The sequence below is a fragment of the Anthonomus grandis genome, chromosome 1 (genome assembly GCF_022605725.1).
Source record: "Anthonomus grandis grandis chromosome 1, icAntGran1.3, whole genome shotgun sequence".
Taxonomy (NCBI): Eukaryota; Metazoa; Arthropoda; class Insecta; order Coleoptera; family Curculionidae; genus Anthonomus; species Anthonomus grandis.
In genome coordinates this window covers 42,493,261-42,518,500 of record NC_065546.1, presented here as the reverse complement: position 1 = coordinate 42,518,500, position 25,240 = coordinate 42,493,261, and the positions used below count along the sequence as shown (strand labels likewise).

At 33.0% G+C, this 25,240-nt stretch overlaps 2 protein-coding genes across 6 annotated transcripts in view; both read left to right on the top strand.

Annotated features, from left to right (window-relative positions):
* The window catches only part of LOC126744873 (AT-rich interactive domain-containing protein 4B), a 74,613-nt gene that overhangs the window by 25,859 nt on the left and 23,514 nt on the right, over positions 1-25,240 (top strand). For all 5 annotated transcript variants that reach the window (XM_050452476.1, XM_050452456.1, XM_050452452.1 and 2 more), the window contains 6 exons: positions 541-731; positions 976-1,317; positions 9,282-9,492; positions 14,285-14,496; positions 14,551-14,749; positions 22,329-22,627. In XM_050452476.1, the coding sequence (XP_050308433.1) occupies positions 541-731; positions 976-1,317; positions 9,282-9,492; positions 14,285-14,496; positions 14,551-14,749; positions 22,329-22,627 (1,454 nt within the window). The remainder of the gene's footprint in view (positions 1-540; positions 732-975; positions 1,318-9,281; positions 9,493-14,284; positions 14,497-14,550; positions 14,750-22,328; positions 22,628-25,240) is intronic.
* LOC126744921 (uncharacterized) lies at positions 2,754-6,253 on the top strand. Its single transcript, XM_050452517.1, has 2 exons — positions 2,754-3,373; positions 4,086-6,253. Exons 1-2 carry the CDS (start codon positions 2,921-2,923, stop codon positions 4,893-4,895), a joined length of 1,263 nt encoding a protein of 420 aa, XP_050308474.1. The 5' UTR covers positions 2,754-2,920; the 3' UTR covers positions 4,896-6,253.

Here is a 25,240-nt window from a genome sequence, read left to right as displayed (position 1 = left end):
ATTTAGATGGCTCGGAATATGCCTTTTTTTTTCATGTGTTCTAACAATATTTCCAAATCTAGAAAGAATGTTAGCACGCAAAGTTAAATGATAAAGGATAAGTTTATCGGGATACTCCATAAATCACAAGAAAGCAGATGAAACAAAAGCTGGTACCTGCCGACATTCTGCTTTTTGACATCTTCAGGGCAGGGCTATTCCGATAATCTAGAATTAACATAAAGTGCCGGGAAGAGTTATAATTAAACTTTAACTGCCTAGAAAAAACCTAATTTTATCTGTTCCACGCTTGAAAATCCCCAGATTTCTTATTCTAAAGAGTTGAGTAACTAAATATCTTCAACCGCCTGGAAGAAACCTAATTTTATAGCCTGGAATATGGCTGGAAAAACTAACCATTGTCAGACAAGTGTTTCTCTGATTTTACCTCATAATTTACTTATTTTAACATTTTCTTTTCTCACAATAATTGACAAAATATATGTGACGTATACTCTGAACAAATAAATTTAGACTTTACTAAAACATTTCCATTTTTAGAGTCGAAACGGCGAAGAGTCTCAGCTCCGGCGAGCGACGCCTCCGTTCACTCCGATTCCGATAGTGACACTTCCGAGAGCGACACTGGGGAACTGGAACTGTCGCGAACCCGCAGCGGAAGTCTTAAGGCCGACGAACCGGAACTACGGGTTTACAGGAAACGGATTTCGAAACCCACTTCTGTTATACCCGTAAGTGTTTGATGATATATTTAAAAAATTAAGAATTTGTTACAAGTTTTACGGTTTTAATTCTTAATAGTTGCTGTTCACAGGTTATATTACTAATCTTTACCACACTATGTGTTGTATCACTAATTTGTTATGGCGTGAGATTTTTCCTTAGGGAATTTCGCACGTAAGTCCATAATAGCCAATAGTAGCACCCCGCATATTTTATTTAAAAAAACAACAACAGAAGAGTTTATAATTTTAGGCTAAAAATCTTAAGAAAAAAGACGAGGATACAGAGAAAGGCGACGAATCGTCGGACACAAAAGAGAAATTTAAACTGAAAAAACCGAAAGCATCCCCGCTAAAAACCACCGACGAGAGTGACGACGAGGATTGCGTGGGACACCCGAAAGGGCGAGATTTCGATTTGAACCAGATCAGGTCGGAACTAAAAGGGTTTTCTAAGGCCCTTAAGGTTTCACCGGTAGACCAAGAGAAGGAGAGCGTGTCCTCATCGGATGAGTGTCAGGAAAAATCGACTTTGGTACCAGGTCTACTGAAAGATGTCAAAGTGGAAAAAGAGGAGTCTTTTGCTGAAATTAAGGTAATATTTAATAGGTGAATTACAGTAAATAGGTACAGTAATATACAGGGTATTCCTTAAAGACGTGCTAATAATTAAGGGGGTGATTCCTGGACCCATTTTAAGAAAAAAAGTTTCTATGAACATATGAGGAGCAGACTTGCAAAATGCGGTTTGTCCAAAATTGTAAATTTTCAGGAAACATCAAAAAATGGTGCTACGAATCGGTTTTACTTACCGAGTTAGGACTTTTACCAAAAAATTAGGAAAATTTAGGATAAGTAAATACTAGAATGGCAGACTAGAAGAAGCAAAAGTAACTTTGGTATTTTAGAAAAACATATGGACAAAATCCTATTTGCATGTCTATAGTGGACAAAATGCCTTTTGATTGTCATTTGGAAAAACTTTTTGGGTAAAATTACCACCAAAAAATGAAGAACCATTTTCTTTAAGCAGTATTTTTATTTTTTACCAAACTCAAATGAAATTAACATCTTCCGTATCGTTACAGTCACAGTCCTCACTTTCTTCAACATTGGTTTCAACCTCACACTGGCCTTCTAAAATTGGAACTAACCATTCCAATTCTGGATCCTGATTCCAGTTTTCTCCAGATAATGATGCCAATAATTTTTTTAAAACTATCTACTTTTTTTCCCTTTATTTTACGACCCAAACCTAATTCCTGTAATTCTATTTGATAGAATCTTGCCCGTGGTTTTAGGAGTGATTGAAACTTTTTTGTCTCATCTGAATTGCGATATAGTAAGCGATATAGTAGATAATTATTTGATACTGATTCATAATAAATAAAAAAAAGCCTACTACGAGTGAAAAGCCAGTGATAAATAAGGAAATACCTACTCTTACATCGTTTAAATAAAACAAGCTTAGTAAACTAGGTCAATTTATTAAGTGCTCCGATTGAGCTCCGCCTACTTCCATACAAGAAGAAAGGTTTCGCCCAAAACGAAGTCTAACATTTTCTAGAACTTTAAGTTATATCATCTTACACTCTTACATGATTCTTTGGTGTAAGTCTTTTTAAATTCCCCCATAAAAAAATCAAGTGGCGTCAAATCGACGACCTGGTTGGCCATTCCATAAAGGCCTCTAATCCAATGATCAATTAACACTTTTAAGAACGGAGCGATTCGGAATAGGCAGGAGTCAAATAATAAAAAGTTGTGCCGCTGTCGGGCTACAAATGATAAAGAAGTTGGTACAAAGTATGCCGCTGTTGGGCAAAAAAAAATAGTGGTCGATGCGAACCGTGTACTTTCTGAAATCGATCTCTCTGGTCAAATTGAATATCGCGTTGTTTTCCCCCGTGTTGTCACCGAATTAGCCAATCAGAACGTTCGAATGTTTACTATCGCTGCATTTGGTGCCGGGCGCAAATTCTTGGAACTAAAGAAAAATACTTCTATTCCCAGTAAAGTGTTTCCGCCTGTTTAAGGCCGGTATTAGACTATAAAAGATATTTGACAAAGATCTTTTATAAAACATTTTGTTTGATTCTAGTTCTTTTAAGAAAAGTTTTTGAGCAGTAGAACAGTATTACACTATCAAAGAACTTTGTAAAATTTAAAGAGAATCGCGACGTTATTTTTATTTAAAAATGGATGAAAGACGTGCATTAGCTTGCGCTGTTGCTATGAGTGCTGCTGTTGTTACAATGTGTTTAGTGTTAAAAAGAAAAAAAGAAAAAAACCGTCGATTTTGGGAAAGACCCTGGGTAGCGAGGCGTAATTTAAGAGGAATCCATCATAATCTGCTAAGAGAGTTACTATCTGAAGATAGTAGGAGTTATGAAAACTATTTAAGAATGGATCACGAAACATTTACGTTTATTGCTTCAAAAATAGCACCAATTATATCCCGACAAAATACACACTTAAGGAATCCTATCAGCGTTGAGGAACGCCTTATGGTGACCCTTCGATTTCTGGCAACTGGAGAGAGTTATTCCAGTCTTCAATACAGCAGTCGTATACCTCAATGTACCCTATCAGGCATAATCCCGGAAACGTCCAAGGCCATATATCAGGCATTGAAAAATGAATATCTGAAGGTATGTAGTAAAATTACTTTGTAAAAAATAATAAAAATGATTCTTTATTTCTATTTATAACAAAACTAGAACTTAAATAGGAACAAAAAAAATGAAATAATACAAATCAATATTTATTCAAATATTTTCTTGCTGAAAATCTGTGCTTGTCACGTTAGCCATTCTAAGTGCATCGCTAATCAAATTATCGGAATTGGTTAGCCCATTCTCTTCATTGAAATTATTATTAAAATTATACTCCAACGGAGTATAACTATGATGGGGTGGCTGTGGTAATGACCTCCATGATTCTTGGGATGAGGCTGGACTTAATAGCCTGGTCGGTTGATCAAGAGTATCCCAAGTATCCATTAATATTTGTTGAATTTTGCGTTTTGTTTGCCTTAGTACAAACTCATTGCTGGCTCCCTGTATCCCACGTAATTCAGATACTACAAATTTCCCGAAAGTATCTAGGGCATCATCCTGTGTTTGATTATGCACTGAAGTTTGTTTCACAATTTTACCCATTTCTGACATGGTTGCAGAAGCTTTAACTAGTAGGTCATCGTAAGGAATAGATTTTCTTTTTTTATTTATGGAAACCGCTGGTTTTATGCCATCTGTAGCAGATTTGGAAGCTAAAGTTGTAGTTTCTGACTTTTCACTGGTGTCATCCTGTAAATAAAAAAATGTGTTAGATAAACTTTTAAAATATTTATTTTTCTTACAGACACCAACAACTAGAGAGGAATGGGAAAATATTGCCAAGGAGTTTGAAAACAAATGGAATGTGGTCAATACAATTGGAGCAATGGATGGAAAACACATTCGAATTAATTGTCCGGAAATAGGCGGCTCTCATTTCTTTAACTATAAGTCTTATCATAGTATCATATTATTTGCTCTCACTGACGCCGACTATAAATTTGTGTATGTAGATGTTGGAACGAATGGCAGAATCGGTGACAGTGGGGTGTTCGCTAAAAGCCAACTAAGAAGATGCTTACTAGACAGAACAATATTAAACATTCCCGACGGCAAAAAACTTCCGAACACAAATATTACCATGCCCTATGTTGTTCTAGCTGATGACGCGTTTCCTCTGAGCTACAATGTTATGAAACCGTATTCTTTAAAAAATATAACTAAGGAAGAAAAAATATTTAATTACAGACTATCTCGTGGAAGACGAATGGTCGAAAGTAGCTTCGGAATATTAGCAAGCCGATTCAGAGTTTTTTTAACTGCAATTAATTTAGCACCTGAAAAAGTTACATGCATCACACTTGCTGCTTGCACATTACATAATCTGTTAACTGAAAGACGAAAACATCTATATACACGCCATGACGTTTTTACTCGAACTGAAAATGGTTTTCAATACCAAGACGTTCATATCGATGAAGATCTTCAGGAAATGCAAGTTCTTACAAGACAGGTTCATATTGGAGGGAACCGCCATGGTCGAGAAATAAGAGATGCATTTAAATCATATTATAACGGTTCTGGAAAAGTTCCATGGCAAGAAAATTATATATAATCATATAACTTACATTATTTTGATTTATGGCATTATAAATGTCACTTCCCGCTTGGGATTGTTTAGACTGGATTTCTAAATTGGATTCTGATGTATCAGCTTCTGTTGACTTGTCCAAAAATTTTAATAAAGGAAACCAATACACCTTAGGCTTATAAACATCATGCTCTTCGGCTCCACTTTTTTTGGACTGAATTACCTGGAGCATTAAATAAAATAATAAATAATTAACTTTTAATTGTATTATATGTCAATAAACCAAAAAGTAAAATGTTATAAAAAAATAAAATATTTACCTTCATTTTCTCTGATAAATATTGGCTTCTTAACCCATTTAGTTTTTTTTTCTATATCCTCCACCTTGCAACCTTTGCTTACTGTATTTATTATTTCAGCAATTCGTTTATATGTATCTAGTCTTTTATTTCGATTTTTGTAATCCGGATGTTGATGATTATATAACATTTCGTAACTCTCATATTCGGAAATTAATAATTTGGTCGCCGCAACGCACCAAACAAACTTATTATCCGCCATATTGCTTTGAAATGGTCAAATATTTTATCAAATGTAATCATATGTTATTAAATGCTATAAAAGATAGTTTATAAAACTAATCTTTTATAAAAGAAGTAACATTACACTGTAAAATATTTTATAAAATTTCTTTTATAGAAGATCTTTGTCAAATATCTTTTATAGTCTAATACCGGCCTAAATCTGTAAAAACATCCGCCTTCAATCATTTCTCTTATTCTTGGATTGACGGCAACTTCAAAAAAATCTTGATAGATTTGACCACTTACATTTCCGGGTAGAAAAAACTCAACAAAAACTGGGGCGGCGGGAATCTCTGGGGACTCCATCCTCAAAGATTCCCGCCGCCCAAACATTTAACTTCTCAGGGAATTTGATATGAACATCTGACCAGTCGCGACAGTTATGACGATTTACTTTTCCTTTATGTAAAAATGTCCATTTATCTGAGGAGCAAATGTAAATAAGACGCAGATCAACAATGATGAACTCACAAAATTGTTTCACAAAATTGCACTCGTCTGTTATTTATAACCGTCCTCATTATTAGTTCTTGTACCAGATGAATTTTGTAATAATGGAATATGTTTTGCTTAATTATCCTTTAAATGCAATTTTTGCCTACTCCTGTACTCGTCACCAATTTTCTGACACTTACTCATGGTTTGGCATGAACTTGACCTAGCATAACTATTTGCATTGCTCCTTTAAATTTAAATTTAGCCACTAATTCCAGAACGTATTTTCTGTTAACCGGTTATTCTGGATGAAGGTAATTAAATACTTGTACCGTTCTATTAGCACAATTGTCGTGTCGAAAGAAAAACTCTAGCATCTCAACTCTTTCTGCAGTAGAATAAACTATTGTTCATACAGTACTTCTACATGTAAAACACTTTTGTAAAATATATTAGTTAATACTTTCCAGAAAAAAAGTCAGTAGTTCTTAGCAACCAAATTCAAGAATTCTTAGCAATCAAATTCTTCAGATAGATAGGTATTTGTGTTTGCATTTTATTTGTTTTGTTTTTATGTATGGAACGACTATGTATTTAACAATAACATTAAGAAATTTTATAAAAAAAGATTGCAGGCATAAAGGTATATTTTGTGTTTATTTTTATTCATATAATTATTAAGTGTTCCCTTTGGTTATAATTAATAAATTAATAGTAAAAAAAGGCCGTTAAAATAAGGTATGACATGACTCCTTTTGATATTTAAGATTTTAGGGGTGATTTCAGTCCCTCGTAAACGGTATGCAGGTATCAGAATAGGAGGTATCTCTTGATGAGTTTGATGAATATCAGATTTGAATTGAGTCCAAACTACCTTTTAATTTTCGCTGTATTTAGAATGTTGAAAAACTCTCTTATTCCGAAAAATAACAGCTTACCTCAAACTTGGCACTTATATTCAGAATTGAAAGACCTTTAAAACACGGTCTCACACGACTCCTGTTTCCATTTAAGATTTTAAGGGTGATCCCACCCTCGTAGGGACTGGCTAGCTTGAGGATGCCTTGCTCATTAAACATTGTTCCTCTCAAAAATAAAATCGATGTATCCGAGGTTTTTGAAAAAGAAATGTTTTTCACACCGAAAATGCCTCGGCTCCCTTGTTGGGACACTCTGTATATTCGTTCTCTCTCAAAAAATTTTGAATGAACAACCATTGCTTTTCGGACTTCATAGATTAAAATACTTGAGTTCTATTAGAATATCTTGGTCTTTGGATTGATAATGTTCTTAGTTGGGAACAACACATTGAAATTTAGAAAAATAAATTGTATGCACCAGCGAATGTTTTAAAACGACTTACATATACTGTTCACGAACATTTGATAAAATCTATTTACCATTCTCTTGCTCACTGCTATATACAATATTTAGTAAAACCAATAAAAACCTCACGAAATCGGGCACTCAAAAATATTTATAATTTACCAACTCGTGGAGATTGTTTAAAATTACCAGATATATGTTGATATTTATCCATTAACACAAGGACTTCGACATTCCAATATTAGCTTTGACCTTAGAAATGCTGTACATAATTAGAATAATCCTTTAAATTTACTAAGAATCGCATCAAAGAACGGAAAGTATAGTATTTACCAAAGTGGTGTAACAGTTTTTAATAATCAATTTCTTTAGAATGGAGAATCCTTTCATTAGGGCAATTAAAAATGTTTGTATCACAGAAAACTTACTATATTTTTTTGTCGTTCTTGCCATCTGGATTTGTTATGTCTGTTTTAAAAATCTTTAGTAAAAGTGTTTGGCCAAGTGTAAGTTATGTAAAAATAAGATTTCTTGTTGAGATGAAGGTTTTTTGCTTTTGACTTCTCTATTAATCAGACATTTAAAGATATTTCATCCCAGTGAGTATAACATCCATTTTACAATGAACAAAGATATGTGTAATAAATCATGGACTAGCAAAAGTAATATTCTGTAACCTCACAATCAACTTTCGAGTACAGCAATACGAAAAAAATTGAAACATTAATAACAACAGGCCACAGCATATTCATTATAAGTTGGCAGAAATGGTTTGCCTAGATAATCAATCATATTCAATCGTAAGAAATACTGGATTTTAGTCTTTATTTTTTTAGTCAACATCTTACAAATACCTGAAGGTACTTACATGTAAGGGATAACAACTAACTAAAGTCTACAAAATCACATAATACCTATCCAAAAGAAAATAAATATCTAATCCATGTTGCAATGTTAAAGAGTTACATGGTTTGATTTAAATATTTCAACGACCAAGCAAATTTACAAGAATATAATAAAATACATAATGATAACAATAGGTATCGAAGAATATAACAATAATCAGTAATATGAAAATGAATAAAACTATAGTACAACAAAAAAGCAAAGAAAAAATATATAAAAACGTAAAACATAACCTTACAGACAATTTCAGCACTCAGCGTTATCTACGAAGGGGTAATGATTATGTTCATTAAATGCTCTGATCATTCTGGTGATTGGAAAAAAGAAATCAGATCAAAAATAGTCAATCTTAGACTTTAACCTACATTGTATAGTGTCAAGTTGTTTTTATGTGGAGTTTTTTTAACTAATTCGCTTGAATAAAAATGTCATTGCTACAGTATTGGACCCTAGGTATAAAGCAGCATTTTTCCAATCAGAAAATACGAGTAGTATGGTTATAAAACAGACTGTTCTTAATGAGATAACCGAAGAGATAGCAAAGTCGAAGGATTTTATCAGCACTGAAAAATAAAACCTTAGCCACCAAGCCAGAGAGACTTAAGAGTAGAGAATAGTGATAGTGATAAAGACCATTGTCTAAAAATATGAAACATCAAGTATTACTGTCAGTTTGGCCTTGTACGTCTAAACTGTAAAGAAAAAATAGCAGAACAATTTAAAAAATATCTTAAGAAAGTCGTGCGCACTCAGAGTTAACGGGTCAAAATGCTGAAAAGCTTTTATTGATTTACGGGTCTACATAGACGCCAAAACTTAGTGACCAATTAGGCTTACCAGTTTTCTGTTGAGAACAATGGAGAGTCTAATTGATCGATCCTTACAAGAAAGCATCTTGATTAAAAGACCTATTAGATTAGTAAATCCACGGATCTGGTCCCACAACATCTCGTTGAGAAATGGAGTTGGAAAAAGTTTGTCTTAGTGCGTTTCCCGATTTCGAAAGGGCGTTTGATGACACGCCCTTCGCATGCTTCATTTTCAACGGCCTGAAGCAAAAAACTAATTTTATATATTGTAGGGTATAAAATCCTTATTTTTTATCTATTCCCTATTATTGAATTTTACATGGTTGTTTATTATAGTAATGAATTTTTAGGTAGAAAAGGAGGAACCGCAAGAAAAAGCCAAAACGCCCCCACTTAAACTGGAAAAATCGTCCAGCTCGGAGGATATTTACGAATTCAAGGAGCCGGAACCATTTGAATTCGAAAGTAGGTCTAAGTTGGGCGATGACAAGATTTCCAAGAAGAGGATACCGAGAATATTCGATTCACCTAGGAGGGATACTCGTTCACCCTTATCTCCTGGTATTAATTTATTTTTTACGCTATTTTTAAAACGTTTGAGTAGCGCTCACCTAGACTTTCTAACTAGAAAACTATATTTATTTTATTGAGGAATAAATTATTAATAAGGCAGATATTTTTTTAGAAAGAAGTCTTTTCTCCACAAAATAAAATGTCAATCTTATTTTAAGAATAACAAATTACACTGATAATGGACTCTAAAATATATTTATATTCAAAATGGTAAAATTCACAATTAAAGGACTAGAACTACAAATAAATTTATAAAAACTTAACACCAAAAAAACTAAACACTTAGTTCCGCTGATTAAAAACAATCGAAAACATAAATATTAAAACTGCGAAAACAGTGATGGCATCTATTCATAATAAAATTACCTAATCTTATACATAATAAGGTAATAAGGTTCCTGCAGAGAAAGCAGCGCCTAAGCAGCAAAACTCTAACCGCTGTCAACTAATTAGATTCTACACGGTACGGCACTGGAATGTGACACATTTTAACTTATTATCCCCACAAGATTCACGTAACAGACTTGCATTTGCAGGGATTTGCAAGATTGTTGGGCAAAAGAGCAGATAAGATGAATAAATTTATTATGTTGGATGAAGCCTATTTTTATTTATCGGGTTTTGTTAATAAAAAAAACTTTCGATATTGTTGTGCACAACCATGCAGTTGCATGAGAAATCTTTAGAATTGCAACCTTTGTGATTATTGGACCGTAGTTTTTTAACAATCGAACTGTAACCTTTACCTCGGGGCGACATTTGCAAAGACTACAAACATTTTTACTGCCGAATTAAGTAGATTGAGAATTAAAGATTACGAGATGGCTTAAACAGTATGGGGCAACTAGTCATACCGCTAGAATAGTTATGCGGTATTTAAGGAATAAGTTTCCTGGGAGACGATTTCGTGATGGAGACCTCGGCCATAATGTTCTCCTGACTTAAGGACTCCAGATTATTTCTTATGGGCCTACTTAACGTCTTAGGTATCTATCTAAACAACGTCCCGCACACTGAATGAGACAAAGAACAACATAACTGGGGACATTTCAAACCTGTATATAAGAAAAATAATAAACTATTAAAAACTGCATTATATAAGTATTATTTTTTAGATTTTTAGTTCTCTTTCCAACAAAATTTCTAATCACTCCAGTGTATCGAAAAACGTCACATTCCACTGCCGTACCCTGTATTAAAGGATTAAATTTTAAAGGAAACATTGTAAACTTAAGTACAAGAGTTTTATTTATGCATTATAAATTTCAAAAGAACTTTCAACAACAATCCAACCCCTTCCGACAAACATGCGGCACCTGAGTATGCGCTTCATTTTCAAACTTATATCTTCAGCTTCAATAAAATGATTAGCGAAAGAACAAGAAGAAGTATTAGCAATAAAAATAGAGAAAGTGTTTAGAAAATCCTAACTTAACAAACTTAACTTATATTACTTTGAAAATTAATAAATATTTAAACCCAAAGAATCCACAAATATATCATCAAAATCTTGCAAAACGATTTCATCGTATATACATTAAGTGTTACTTAACAACCCAAGTTCTAGATCATATTAAACAGCTTTTCAAAACGTGTACCTTAACATTTGAACAGTTTTCTGTAAGGCGACATAAGCTTATTCATATGAACTGAGCAACTCCAGTACTCTATTGACTTCCTAAAATTCATAAGGAGAATTGTTCCATCAGACCTGTTGTTTCGTATAGACACTCACCTGCTTCAAAACTGTCTTCTTGGCTAACACCATTTTACTAAAATTAACTAAGTTTTTTAATATATTCTCTATAAAAAACTTATTTGAACTAAACTATAATTTATCTAGCATGACACACATTTTCCTAGCATTTCTCCTGAAGAATAATCTCATATCCGTGAATTGCTCTTTTGAAATGCCAATTTAATACACAAACCTTTTTTAAAATTAACGAAGTTTTATGCTCAGAAGTCTGGCCTGGCTATGGGTTGTAGTTTGTCTTCGTTTCTTGCAGAGGTTTTCATGCTTTTTCTTGAGAAGTTGTTTGATTTATAGAAAACCTTCAACAGCCGATGAGTGTTATTTGCCTGGTTTTCAAAACAAGTTCCAGAAACAACCTGACATTATTGATCAAATAGAAATAACAAATATCTTGAGAATACCATCAATAAAATATATTTAAAACATCAAAATAAATTGTTAAACAAAAAATCTTTTTTACTTTACTTTAACCCCTTAGTGAAATTTTTCATCAAGTTTAAAAATACACTGAAACAGGTATCAAACACTTTAGAATTTTTCGGGACTAATAAGTTTAAGCTAAGGCCTACCAACCCTTCCACCCCCCCATTTATTTGGCCTTCCCAAAATTTATAAGCAAGACATTTCTATTCGTCCAGTGGTGTCCTACTGTTCTTCTCCTTGTGATAAACTCAGCTCTTGGCTGAATCACATTTTACTTTCAATTACCAACTTTAAGAGTTCCTTTTCGATTAAAAAATCTTCACAACTAGCGGATGAATTAAAGGATCCGACTTTACCACCCGCAACCTTTCTAGTCTCTTTTGACGTCAGTAATCTATTCCCAAGCATCCCTCCCAGTGATTGTGTGTTGTTGATGAGAGATCTGCTTAAGGACTGTTCCAGTTTTTCCTAAAATCATATTGATAATTTATCTCTTTTAGTTGAGTTAGTTCTACAACAAAATTTTTTCCAGTTTAATGGATGTTTTTACCAGCAAAACACAGGAGTCTAATTTAGAACACAAAATTAAGAACAGTTCTCTTTTTCACCACATCTTCTTTATCAAAAGATACGTGGATGATGTTTTTGTCATTTTTCAAGGGAATAAAGAAGAGTTAAACATTTGTGTAACTTTTCTCAATGCCTTACACCCTTCAATAATGTTCACTTTTGAAATAGAAGAAAATGAATCATTGCCTTTTCTGGATCTTAATCTAAAACGCTTCAACAATAAAATTAAATTTTCGATATATCGTAAAGTACTGACACAAGTACTTTACGATACTGACACAAGTACTGACAGCACCATCCCCATAGCCATAAACTTGCTTCGTTTCATTCGTATTTTTCTAGACTTTTCTCTATCCCCCTAGAAAGGATAGACTTCCTCTCGCAGTTGAAGATCATTAAACAAATTGCAAATAATAATAATTTTCCACCGACACTTATAAATGAAATTTATTACAAACATTTAAATAAATCACTTAACAGAAATTTAGTGTATAAAGAACCTAAAGAAACTAAATATTTTTCACTGCCATTTTGGGGTCCGATATCACATAAATTAAAAAACATCTTTAGCTCTCACGCTCTAAAACCGTACACACTCTTAAATCCTTCTTAGTTAACCCAAAGGACATAGTACCCCTCGACCAAAAATCAGGTGTTTATCAATTAAACTGCTCCAGTGACAACTGTGGCGTTTTTTATATCGGCCAAACCGGTGAAAAATTCTCCACTCGCGTTATTGAACATTGTAAAGAGATCGAAAAGGCTAGAAAACGCAATCTTTGCCCTTCAAATATTAAATCCAATTTTGCTAGACACATACATCTCAATAACCATAACTTCGATCCTCTTTTAGACACTAAATATTTACATTTCTGCCATAAAGGTAATAAACTGGATTTACTTGAAATTTTAAATAAATAGAGCTATACAAAATAATAATACTACATGTGTCAATGATCACATGGATCATTCATCTACACATTTTTTTAATTCATTAAATTTTAATGATAATTTATAACGCCTTTTCTTTCTCTCATATTAGAGTCAAAACATACTATTTAGGTATCATTTCTAGTACCGCCATCTGTAGCCAACTTAACAAATTTTAATTTTACAAACTACAGGTACCATATTTTAAATAGGGCGCGCCCTATCTTTTGAAAAGTTATATATTTCTTTTGTTCTTAGTTCTTGTTGACATAACAATTATCCTAGTTTTGTAATTATGTGATTTTAATGTTTGTATAGACCCTGTTTAGTCCCTTCTCATGCATCTTAATGTAAGTTCTTTTTTTGTCTTTAACGTCCAATTGTTTATTTGTTAATTAATTAAGCTTTTTTATCATTATTGTAGATGCCCTTTTATTTATTGTTGAGATTTTAACTTTTGACCTTGCCAGTAGCACCATAGCTTGTTATATGTTGTGACGAAAACCCTCATTGTATGTAAGTTAATTTTAATACTCTTTATTTCAACACTTTTTATCCTTAGCTTATAAGTTTCCTCGGTTCTTTATAGAATTCTGATGATGGACATCTTATATGTCCGAAACATGTAGGATAGATGATTTTTCAAATAAATTTAGTGGAGGATGACAGAAACAATTTTAGTTACCCTTTAAAAATCTCTTAAAGACATTAAAGAAGTCGAGTGAAAAATTACGTTTTGTGATGAAATAGCTTAAAACTTTCAGAAAAATTATAGTCAAAGATTAAATGTTTGTTAGGGGGCCTGAAAATTTCTGTCATTTGCAAAGTTTAATATTTTTATTTTGTTATGCTATTTAATCAGCGAAACTAAATGTTGTTATGTTTAAAAAAATTTATTGGTAGTTCTAGTCCTATAATTGTGAATTTGACCCTATTGGTTGTTTAAATCGTGTACCATTTTGAATATCAATATATTTTAGTGTCTCATGATGATGAGTTATCGAAATGCATCACTTTTGAGACAATATTGGCATTTTATTTTGTGGACAAAAGACTTCCTTCTAGGAAATTATATTCTTTATTATATTTATTTAATAATAGGAAAAAGTGAAAAACTGGTGCGCACTTACTCTCGCCTCCACAAAAAAATCCACATCTCAGAAGATGAAGACGAACCGGAAGATGAAGACTTGATAGAGGAAGAACCGCAAATGGACGATTCCAAGAACGACGATCCCTTCGATAAGCTTATTGAGTCCCCCAGTTTTAATATTCTTTCGAAGTCTAATATCGATATTACAAAAGCCAAACCAGTAAGCGTTGATTTATCATTTAAATTTGCATTGTCTTGATTTGTTCGGTTTTAGATTTCCTTTAGTGAGGATTTGACGCTATTAAAAGATCCTCCGGAGACTTCTGATGAGTATAGTAGGGACATGGACCTGTCGGACTGTGAGTCTCAGCAGACCATTTTGACGCGGGAAGATACGCTTTTTTCTAATACGTTTTCAAAGTCATCGCCCGATAGAAATACGCCCGATTTTGCTAGCAGTAAGACGGATGAAGGTACAATTATTGGATTTTTTGTACAATTATCGCTTATAGGGTACGGGAGCATACAGCCTCATAAATATCGGTCAATAATTTAACAGCAGATTCATTAAAAAAAAAGTGGTGTTAAATTGAAAGAACTCATCTATTTTGCTTCAAGAAACCATTATTTGATTTTAAACAGACGAAAAACCCCAAAAGTCATTCAGTCATGAGGTTTGAACTATTAATAGCTTTCACTATCTATTTATTATAGGCAAAACATTATACCGCAGCGCCATCGAGAACTGACATTTTATTTAGGAATATAAGAATATATATAGGATAGCTTTTTATATATAGGAATATAAGAAGAGTAAGCATGAGATTAAGTAAAATTATTAAGATTATTAAAAATGAGGCCTGGCTCGAAGGTGAAAACATTATTTACGCATGTTTGAATGGGACTCTTTTTGGCTCTAGTGATTTCCATTTTTTTTTAAGGAGGTCCAGCTTTCTACCTTTGTGGTACTGGTTAATAATCGACACATTTTCAGCAACTGAAAAATTGTGTACTGTTGATTTATTTACAAGACTTTAGAGTCTTCCTGACTCTCCTACGTAAACAGCAGAACAATCTCCTTATTGTAGACAATATATACTAGATTTAGAGAGAGGGTCTAGTTTATCTAAAGTCTTCACTAATTTCTTTTTTAGTGACTTAGTTGTCTTAAAAGCTATAGTAACAAAAGGCTTAAAAAATTTGGGTAGTTGTTGGGAAATACCACCAAAATAGCTTAAACATCTAAAATTTTGTTCAGTGTCATTTTTCGGAGGATAAATAACATATGATAATTTGTACCGATTATAAAATTTAAACCAAAGCTTGTACAATTTGTTTAAAGGAAAATTATTATTTAAAGTGACATAAGTCAAAATTCATCATATTCCAGATAATTACTGAAAACCAACCTAAAACAGCAACAGATTTATGTGGAAAAGCGACATTACTGTAAGTTTCACCAGTCGCCACTAGGAGGAGCAAGTGTCGTTTGTTTATTTTACTAGTGAACCTTTTGCTTTTATAGAAAAGTGACAGTTGTAATTTAGATCCCGTGAGAGAACGTTGTGTTGGTGAAAATTTTATAGAAAAACGTCTGACTTGGTTTTATGTCGGTTTACATAGAAGTTAAGTTAATGTTATGTCTGTTTTAAAACGCCACTTTTAGAATTGTGTCGTTTTTCTATATAAATTCATAGCTTTTATATGTTAATCTGACCTGGCAGAAGGTCATAATTCTTAATGTGCCATTTTTCTTTATATTTGGGAAACAAAAGTTTCGTTTCATGTCTACGCCCTTACCTCGAATTTAGAAATGTGACACTTTTCCTTAATTTATTATTGTAGTGACCTAGACAATGACATTTTTAGGGTTTATACTTATTGTTATAAAATAATAATAATAATAATAATAATAATAATAATAATAATAATAATAATGTCCCAAAGAACAAGACTGTTAATAAAATTATCCCAAAAACGAAATGGGTATGACAATAATTCCTCGCCATGCTGGGAGGTTATAGGAAACGAAATTAATGGAACTAGCAGTACCACACAATACTGTGAGGATAATATACAAACTGATCCCACCAATGATACTCATATTACAGTACCCAATGCTGATGGTGTTCCAAATACTATAAAGATACTCGATTATGACAGTAATGTTTTTGCAAAGCCTCTCGATGGCACGTATGTAGATTGTTCTATTGAAACGAGTAAGTAAATTAAATGATTTAATTGTGAAAAATTAATTTACATTGTTATTATTAATATTTATAATTTTGTTTCTTTTTTCAGATGGTGTCTTCAATTTCTCTAATTTTCCAGAGCCTTTTAAAAACAAATTTAATTCATCAATTCATTCACGTGACAATAGTAATATGGATTTGAATAATGTACCTGAGGCTATTTTACAAAATTTTGATAATGAAGAATATGAAGATCCATTCTATAATTCCGACGACAGCGATAAAGATCCCGATTATATAGATTCTGGCAGCGAAAGTTCTAAACAGTCCGAAACTGAAGTAGGTGAAAACTTAGAAATAGAGACCGAGAAGCAAGAGGACGGTGAAACCGCAACAAGAACTATTAAGCGTAAACACGATAAGTCGACGTGGAAGAAAAATGCTGCGAAAATAGCTAGAAATTCTGGAAATCAGTATGTTTCATCTTCAAGGTCCAAAAAAATGGTAGCCGCCCGAGAAATGAAAGCTCCGTGTGGAAATACCTGCAAATTGAAATGCAATACAAGGATCGCTGCTGAAGTTCTTCCTTGGACATAACGGACCGACCCATAAGAACAGTAATAAGTAAGCGAGATGAAGTTGGTGGAATGATTTCAACTGATCTGAAAACACGGCAAACATCAGAAACTGGATGCTAGTATCAAAGAAGGAGTTCGAAGGCATATTAACTCAGTTCCAAGAATTGAAAGCCATTATACAAGAGCACGTTCTTCCCGTGAATATATTGAAGGTGGAAAGTCCTTACGAGATCTACACAGGGACTATGTTAAAGACTGCTCAGAAAAAAATGTACCCTATGCAAACTATTTAATATACCACCAAGTGTTCACTCGTGAATTTAATATCTCATTCTTCACACCTAAAAAAGATCAGTGTGGTGTTTGTGCCACTTATAAAAATTCAGGAGAAGAAGAAAAACAAAATCTTAAGGATGAGTATGAAATGCATATTTCTGAAAAAGAGCTCTCTCGTTTGGAGAAACAGTCTGACAAACAAAAAATTAGTAAAACTCATGTGGTAGTGTGTTTTGATTAACAGGCAGTAATGCCATGCCCCACGGGAGATACGTCCTCTTGTTATTATCTATCAAAACTTAACGTCCTTAATTTTACGGTGTACGAAATAAATCAAAACCAACAAGGTGACCAGTGCTACTGCTATGTATGGGACGAAACCCAGGGACAAAGAGGAGCCAATGAAATTGGTTCTTGTCTTCTGAATTACATTGAAGAAAGGGCAAAATTAAATCCTGAAGAAAAAATTGATTTCGTATTGGATTCTGACAACTGCGTGGGACAACAAAAAAATCGTTATATTTTAAGCATGTACATTTATGCTTTGTTAAAATACCCAAATGTAAATTCAATAACGCATAAGTTTCTGATTGTAGGACACACGCAGAACGAGGGCGATAATGCACATTCCCTCATTGAACGCCAAATTAAACGGTCTTTAAAACCAGGCCTAATTTTCCTACCAGCTGAATATGTTGGTGTCATCAAGAGCGCAAAAAAAAAACTGGAAACCCTTTTCTGGTAAGAGAAATGTCCTATACGATTTTTTTTTAACTTAAAGCGACTAAATGAAAAAGCTGGAAATATAGAACGTTCCAGAAAAAGCAATGATAAGCTGAGCTGCATGAAAGTAATTAAAATTAAGAGGGAAGCTCTATTTGCAATCCTTTATAAGACTTCCTATGCGGAAGATAACTTCAGTGAGCTACAAATAAAAAGACCTAGACTATCCATAAACTATTGCAACTTTGGTTTAGAGAAATTGTACAAGAATAGAATCAAAATTACTGATAAAAAGAAAAAGAGTTTATTAGCACTTCTGGAAAAAAAAAACACATTCCTATTTGCCACGCTGAATTTTATAAGAATTTATAAGCATAAAAGTTATTAAAATAATATAGGTTAAGTAACTGTTTAAATTGATAAACTGATTTTGTTAATGTAGTTTTCATTTGTTTTTATTTTAACATGCAGTTTTTGTATAATAGTACATAAATTAAAACCGACATTAAAAAGTAAAGTAATACTTAGTTTTTATGAAAAAGTGTCACAACTCGAATAAGAGCTAGAATTTTCCTTTTATTTAAGGTGTAGTTTTAAATATTTCAATTAAATGTTAAACCGTTTAAAAGAATACATTATACCTCTAAATTATAACATAACAAAAACGTTAGTAAAAATATTTTTCATACTTAACTTGATGCTGTGTTTACTCTTGAATTTTTAAACTCTCCCACTGAAAAATAAATAATTTTTACTTATGTCACTTTTCTATCAACGGAGCGATATGGTATTCTTTTAGAAAGGCGGGCTTCGATAAAGGTAATTTAATAAGGCGATAAAATAAAGAATTAAACGCAGCAATCTTATGTGAGTAGCACATGCGCGCTAGCTCGTGTATGTGTTTTCGGTTGTTTTTATAATCGCAGTTCAGTCCGCATTGCTCTTAGCATTGTGTAAATTCTTGTAATAAAAAAATATATATACAATGTTTAAGTGGAAATAAAAGTATTTTGAATTTGAAAATTATGTTGATGAGGAGTATTAGAATTAAATTGAATGACGTTATCAGTGGATGACGGTTTTCTGTAAACATCGAAAGAGATATTGTTGGAGTTTCTTTGAAGAAGCAGATCTAAGAAGGGTAGTTTCTTATCTGATTCTTTTTCCAAAGTAACTGCTATATTATCATGCATAGATACAATAAGATAGAAACAGTAGTCCTCCTTATGACATTATTGAGCCACGCGGACAATTTATAACAAGGCCAATCTACAAAAGAAACAATAGGTCTAACTGAGTAACCATTTTTTATGTACTTTGGGCAAACCATACAAAAGTCCCTGGTGTTCTAGGGTTCATGGGGTGTAAGCTAGACTTGAAATAGCAGAATATTCCAGAGTTAAAATACATTGGTCTAAGCTACTTTTTACTTTAGTGAAAAAGTTACATGTAGGATCTTTATTAACCGGAGCGATGTTATCAGATGAAAGAAACTCGGTCACCTTAGCAACGTTGTCAGGTTTATTCATGACCACCAAGCAAGAACCTTTATCAGCTTGAGTCAATAGCAAATTATAAGATTTGATTTTATTCTTAAGAGAAAGCAAGTAAGTTCTGCTGACATTATTTGATGGAAAATCTTTACTTCTTGAATTTAGGAATCTAATAATAGTACCCCTAAGGATGTTTTTATTAGGGGTGTTAGATATCTGGATGATGCTCTCAGCCTCCACTGTCGAAGCCTCCTTAACCCTCCCATCAACTTTTTGAGAAAAATTAAATTTCAAATTTAAATTAAGTCAGTGGCGAAGCGTGAACTTTTTTTTCGGGTAGACAAACAATAAAAATCGTTAATTAGAAAAAAATGTGTATTCAATATTATTCACTTTAATGAAATACAGAATGAAAGCACATGAAATATTAACTCAAAGAGAAAAATTATGTAGTGATATAAAAAAGAAATAAATAATTCGAACAGTCGTTTATAAATAACCACTAAAAAAACCTTTTCTATACACCCAAAAATAAAAATACTAATTATTAAATTACTATAGCACGCGCCCCCACCAAATGCAGACAAAACTGAAGATGTATTGCGGCCGACCAGATCAAGCGTGTCCATAAACAATAACCCTCAACAGCATAATAAAATAGCTGGTCGACTTCGATAGACAAAAGCTCGAATGTCTTCCCCGCGAGTAAATTTTGCATACGTAATAGGCTGAATGCGGCCGGACCTCTGTAGCCTGCTTGATGCGTATTTGGTTTGATATGCTCCAAATTTCGGAAGACAAATATCAATGTGTCTTCCTGGGGCTCGTATACATTAATTGGGTGTCAGCCCTGTATTTTTATCTTAATCGGTGCGGCAAGCGGGGCGCGCCTTCGGATTAATTATGTTTAGATACTATATAATAATAGTAAGGATAGCGACTACGTTCTGTGTTATTTTTTTTTTAATTTTAATTCAACAATTACATGAAATAATTACGTGATAAATTAATGACAAATAACTGGATAATTTTGGGTAGACAGTGTCTACCTTGTCTACTCGTACGCTTCGTCACTGAATTAAGTATATTTTCTTCTTCAGGTGTAAAAGAGATATTGACAAATTTAAGAACCTTTTATAAAATGTAAAATTGTTCTTACCTAGTTCACGTTTCCTAGACAATCGCTTAAAAGTTTTTTTCTGCAAAACATTGTACATCATGTCTAAATTTATGATCAATAGCGGAAAATTCTACAGACTAACAATACAGAAAGGGTAAAATAAAAATTCTTTAATTTAGAGTGTACTTGGTTTTGCTTATGATGTGTTTACTTCCTCTTTAATCCAAGTCCTTTTGGCGACATTCAAAGCTGTGTATGAATATTCCGTCCGCATAGAGCATCTGAAATTCACAAACTTTGGTGTTATCCCTAAAATCCCTTGAAAAGATGGAAATCACTAGAGCCAAAAAAGCCTTCGAGCCAGGTCTCATTTTTAATAATCTTAATAATCTTACTTAGTCTCACGCTTACTTTCTGTTTTTCCTAAATAAAATGCCAATTATAGATGCCGCTGCGATATACAGCTCTTGCCCGTAATAAACAGATGTGAAAGCCTCTTGGCATGTTCAAACCTCATGACTGACTGACTGACTTATTTTTATTGTTTATGTTTTTTTGTAAAGAGTATATTGTTTTGGTTAGGCGATTTTGCTTTCAGTGTTGCCATATTATAGCTGTTTCGTAGTGTGTGTATGTATTCTTAGTCTTCCACCGTTTAGGTAAAACATTTTAATTTATATTTAAGATTTATCTTGCAATAAACTTTACTTTTATGTTTTTAGGTCTGATGATCCTTAATTCTTTAAGCGAAACATGTAGCCATTTTTGATCGTTAAATTTAATATGTGACTTCTGAGACCGAGACTTTGTGTTTTTTCATCTGTTTAAAAAGTAGGGTTAATTATTCACGCACTCGCGCATCAGCCACAATTGTTGTAAGGAAATTTTGGCACGCGATAAATATGCGCGCGAAGTTTAATGGCAAAAATAATTTATTAAACCGTCATACGAAAACGGAACAATAGACGTTACTATAAAACGGCGAATGCACCGGACTAACTTTAATCAAAAGCCTGACAGAAACCACAATGATGTTAGGTACTTTTGATAACCCATTAATGAATGATGGTCAATAGTTTAGACTATAATAAGATATAGACTAGAAATTGAATGTTTTATTTGGATTTTTATAGTAATATAGGTCACAACTGTTACGCAAACAAAACCAAGGAGATAATCTTATAAAAACAACTGATAAACCATACTGCCGGTATCGAAAACGCGTCTTATCTATAGTTCGTTATCTCTAATAAAACAAGTCGTCCTTCTTACGTAACAAGTACGACATTTCAATTTTTTTTTTCATACTTTTTGTACGGTTATGTGATTTGTTTGGGTTTTTAGAAAAACGTCCTTTCTTTATTTACTATAATATGAATGGAAAATACTTGTAGTTTTATTAGAAATCCCTGTATTAGAAGTCATGGCGCTCAGGAGGAGGTGGTTTTCCAAGCTTTAACTCATTGGTTAGTTGACTTATTAAGGGGTTTTAGTATAACCTACAACATAAAAGAAATATTAGAAAATTTATAAATTATGCAAAAATCGTTTATAACACAGTACTGACTGTGCTTCAAGGCAAGAAATGATAAAATAGAAAAGTTTAAAAAAAGTCTTTGCGCTAGTTTTCTCTCTCTGATTACTTTTAACCAACTTCCAACTATTTCTAGGTAAAACAACAAATAGCGACGATGACGACATCCAGGCGCAAATCCAGAGAGCGATCGCCCAAAGTTCTTCGACCGACGAGGAAAGCAACGACGCCCTAATCAACATGCCGCCCGATACTGCGGCTTCTCCAAAAAAAGTCGACGATCCTGTGCCCACCGTTTCGACCCCCACGAAAATCATCAGTGCGGTCACCTTGGCCCTTGGCACTCCGGGCAGCGAACCCTCTAAGTCTCCTAGGACTGAAAAAGATCCGATTATTGAGATAGAACCGTCCGTTGCCGTAGTAGAAGAAGTTAAGGTAAGGTCAAGAGAGCACACAGAACGTCGTAAACACAAACACATTATATATAATAAAGTTAGATGGCGTTTCAGAAATTTATAGGGAAATGAATATTAGGGCTGCAATATGACTAGTAATTTATGGAGCTTTCGACGTTTTATTCCATGATAGTGCAGGTACCCAACTAGCAATTTTAGTTACGGCTACAACATTGTTTGACTATATTACTTTATTCAAGTAATAAATCGGTAACTGGTACCAAAAAAATATCTTATAAGTTTAAATAACTGCCAAGTAAAAAATAGTAGTAAGAAATACGTAATATTAACCTAATACTTGACTATATAGTAATTATTACTTTGCGGTAACTCTGATGGTAGCTGATACCGCTTAGCGACCTGACCTAATTACCTTTACAACGTCGTTACTATGAAGTAGAAAATATTGGTCGGTGGGACGATTAAACTGGAACTTTTAAGTAAGCGCGATTACAAAGTTAAATTTCAAGTTCTTGCGACTACATAGGAACATCAAAATATTACCACGCAGTAATACACTTTGAAGTTATATTATCAGTAACAAGACCGAAATAGTTACCCTTATTTCTTCTTTAAAGTAATATTTACCACCTTGGCTATTAAAGCAAATTACCTTTAAGTAATTATTTCTACTATGCAGTAAAATATACTTTATAGTAGCATTTTTTTTAAATAATTTACTTATTCCTAAGTTTTAAATTATTTGACTCCATTTTGTGAAAAGGTATTGCACGATTTTATGAATTTGCTAAAATAGGAATACTTTTACATTTTATGCAATTTTTATTAAATTATAGACTTCTTATATTCATAGGAGTAAAGAGGAGTGAAAAAAATTATCTACCTTCTTTAAAAAATTAAATTTAAATATTTAGACTGGGTATAATTTTTTGTTAAAAGTTATTATTTTAATGAGGCGTTCTTTATTTTCGTCCTATATTGTCTATGTTTAACAGTAAAATTTGCTTCGTTTACATTTTTCCACTCTGGTAAGCGATAATATCAGCTATATTAAATACAATATGAAGTAGATTAACCCCGATACAACGCCATCACTTAGAATAAAGACGGACATATAAAATTATTTGTGTTGACAAAGAAAGAGAATCAAAATGTTTGCATAATATTGTCTCAGTAACTTCTTAGTAACTAGCACTGCACAATTACTACTTTATGACATCCCGAAAACCACTATGGGACGTTAAAAAGAAGTTCCCGGGACGATAGAATTACGTATTTGCTACAGCAAAATCATTCCCAATTTTGGTAAAAAAGTGGTAACAGAACGGTGCCTAAACGGTTCCCGCGACTAGTAACGACAACTTTAAAGTATTCTTTATAGTCGCGATTACGTAGCTGTTGCCAAAAATGCTAGTTGGGTAGTGTCACCCGGTATTGGGTCAATTTCTACGAGTTTTGCCTATCGTAATACACTGGTAAATACTGAAAATGGTACTATGAATTTTCTGTGACTCAAGCTATCTGAAATTGTCTGCTCTTAAACCTCATTTGCAAAAACTTGGATAAGCAATCATATAATTTTTTATTTTATTAATATCTTAGGATTCATTTATTTATACAGGGTGTCAATTTGAAAACGTTTAATGGCTATATCTCTGAAACTAAAAAAGTTAGAAAAGCGCAATTTGGTACAAATATTATACAGATAGGGGGAGATACAACCACCATATTTTAATTATACGGTGAGGCACCCCTTGGTCCCAAAATTTTAAATGGCACCACCCTTTTTGTGATAACTTAAATTAAAGGTCTTTTGGAGTAGTATTCAGCTGCATAAGAACTTTTCCTAAATTTTATTCACGGACAAAAAAAAGTATAAGTTAAATAAAATAAACTCTGTTTTTGTGCGGTGTTGTTATATTTTAATTAGATGCTCAAAATGTATTCCATTTTGGGCTAAAAAAAAGTAATCTATTTTCAAACTGATTTCTTACATTTTGAAATACGTCTCTTGGAATAGATGCACTTTCTGTAATAATTCGTTGCCGAAGATCATCCAGAGCCCAGGTTAAAGTTAAAACGCAACCAGCTTCAGGTTGCGTTTTTTAACACAGCAGTCTTTAAGTGACTGTTACAGTTTATTTTCGTCAGATACATAAAGAATAAGAAGGTAAAATGAATCTAAAATGCTAGGGAAAGCATAGCTCGTTTATAGAACTTTAAGAGGCAATTTCTAAGTTATTCTGGTGCTAAAATTAATAAAATAAACAGTTATCATTTCAGTATTAATTCTATTTTTGATATCAATAATTTTCAACCCTTATGATGAAACTCAAATTATTAATCATAACATTAATTGTTTTGATTTCACTAATGTCAGAAGTCATATCCTAGCCAATAAGATCCCAGCTCATTCTCCTATATCCCTACTAAAACCATTTCTGGCGCGAAAATCTTTGACCTCTAGGAGTCTTGAAGAACAAGCCTTTGAAGATGGTTGTTTCTTGGTATTTTTGCCGATTTTACTCCAATGAAAAGTTGAAAACTCACCTTTTGGGTATATTAGTTTGTGGATACTAAATGCCATACTGCAATAGTGCAGGATTATAAGTGGTGTAGTTAAATTCCAACT

What these genes read in the sequence shown, in the direction of transcription:
- LOC126744921 (XM_050452517.1), top strand. Translation starts at nt 2,921, where the DNA reads ATGGATGAAAGACGTGCATTAGCTTGCGCTGTTGCTATGAGTGCTGCT. An exon ending in TGAAAAATGAATATCTGAAG is followed by an intron (nt 3,374 to 4,085) that starts GTATGTAGTAAA and finishes TTTTTCTTACAG; the next exon opens with ACACCAACAACTAGAGAGGA.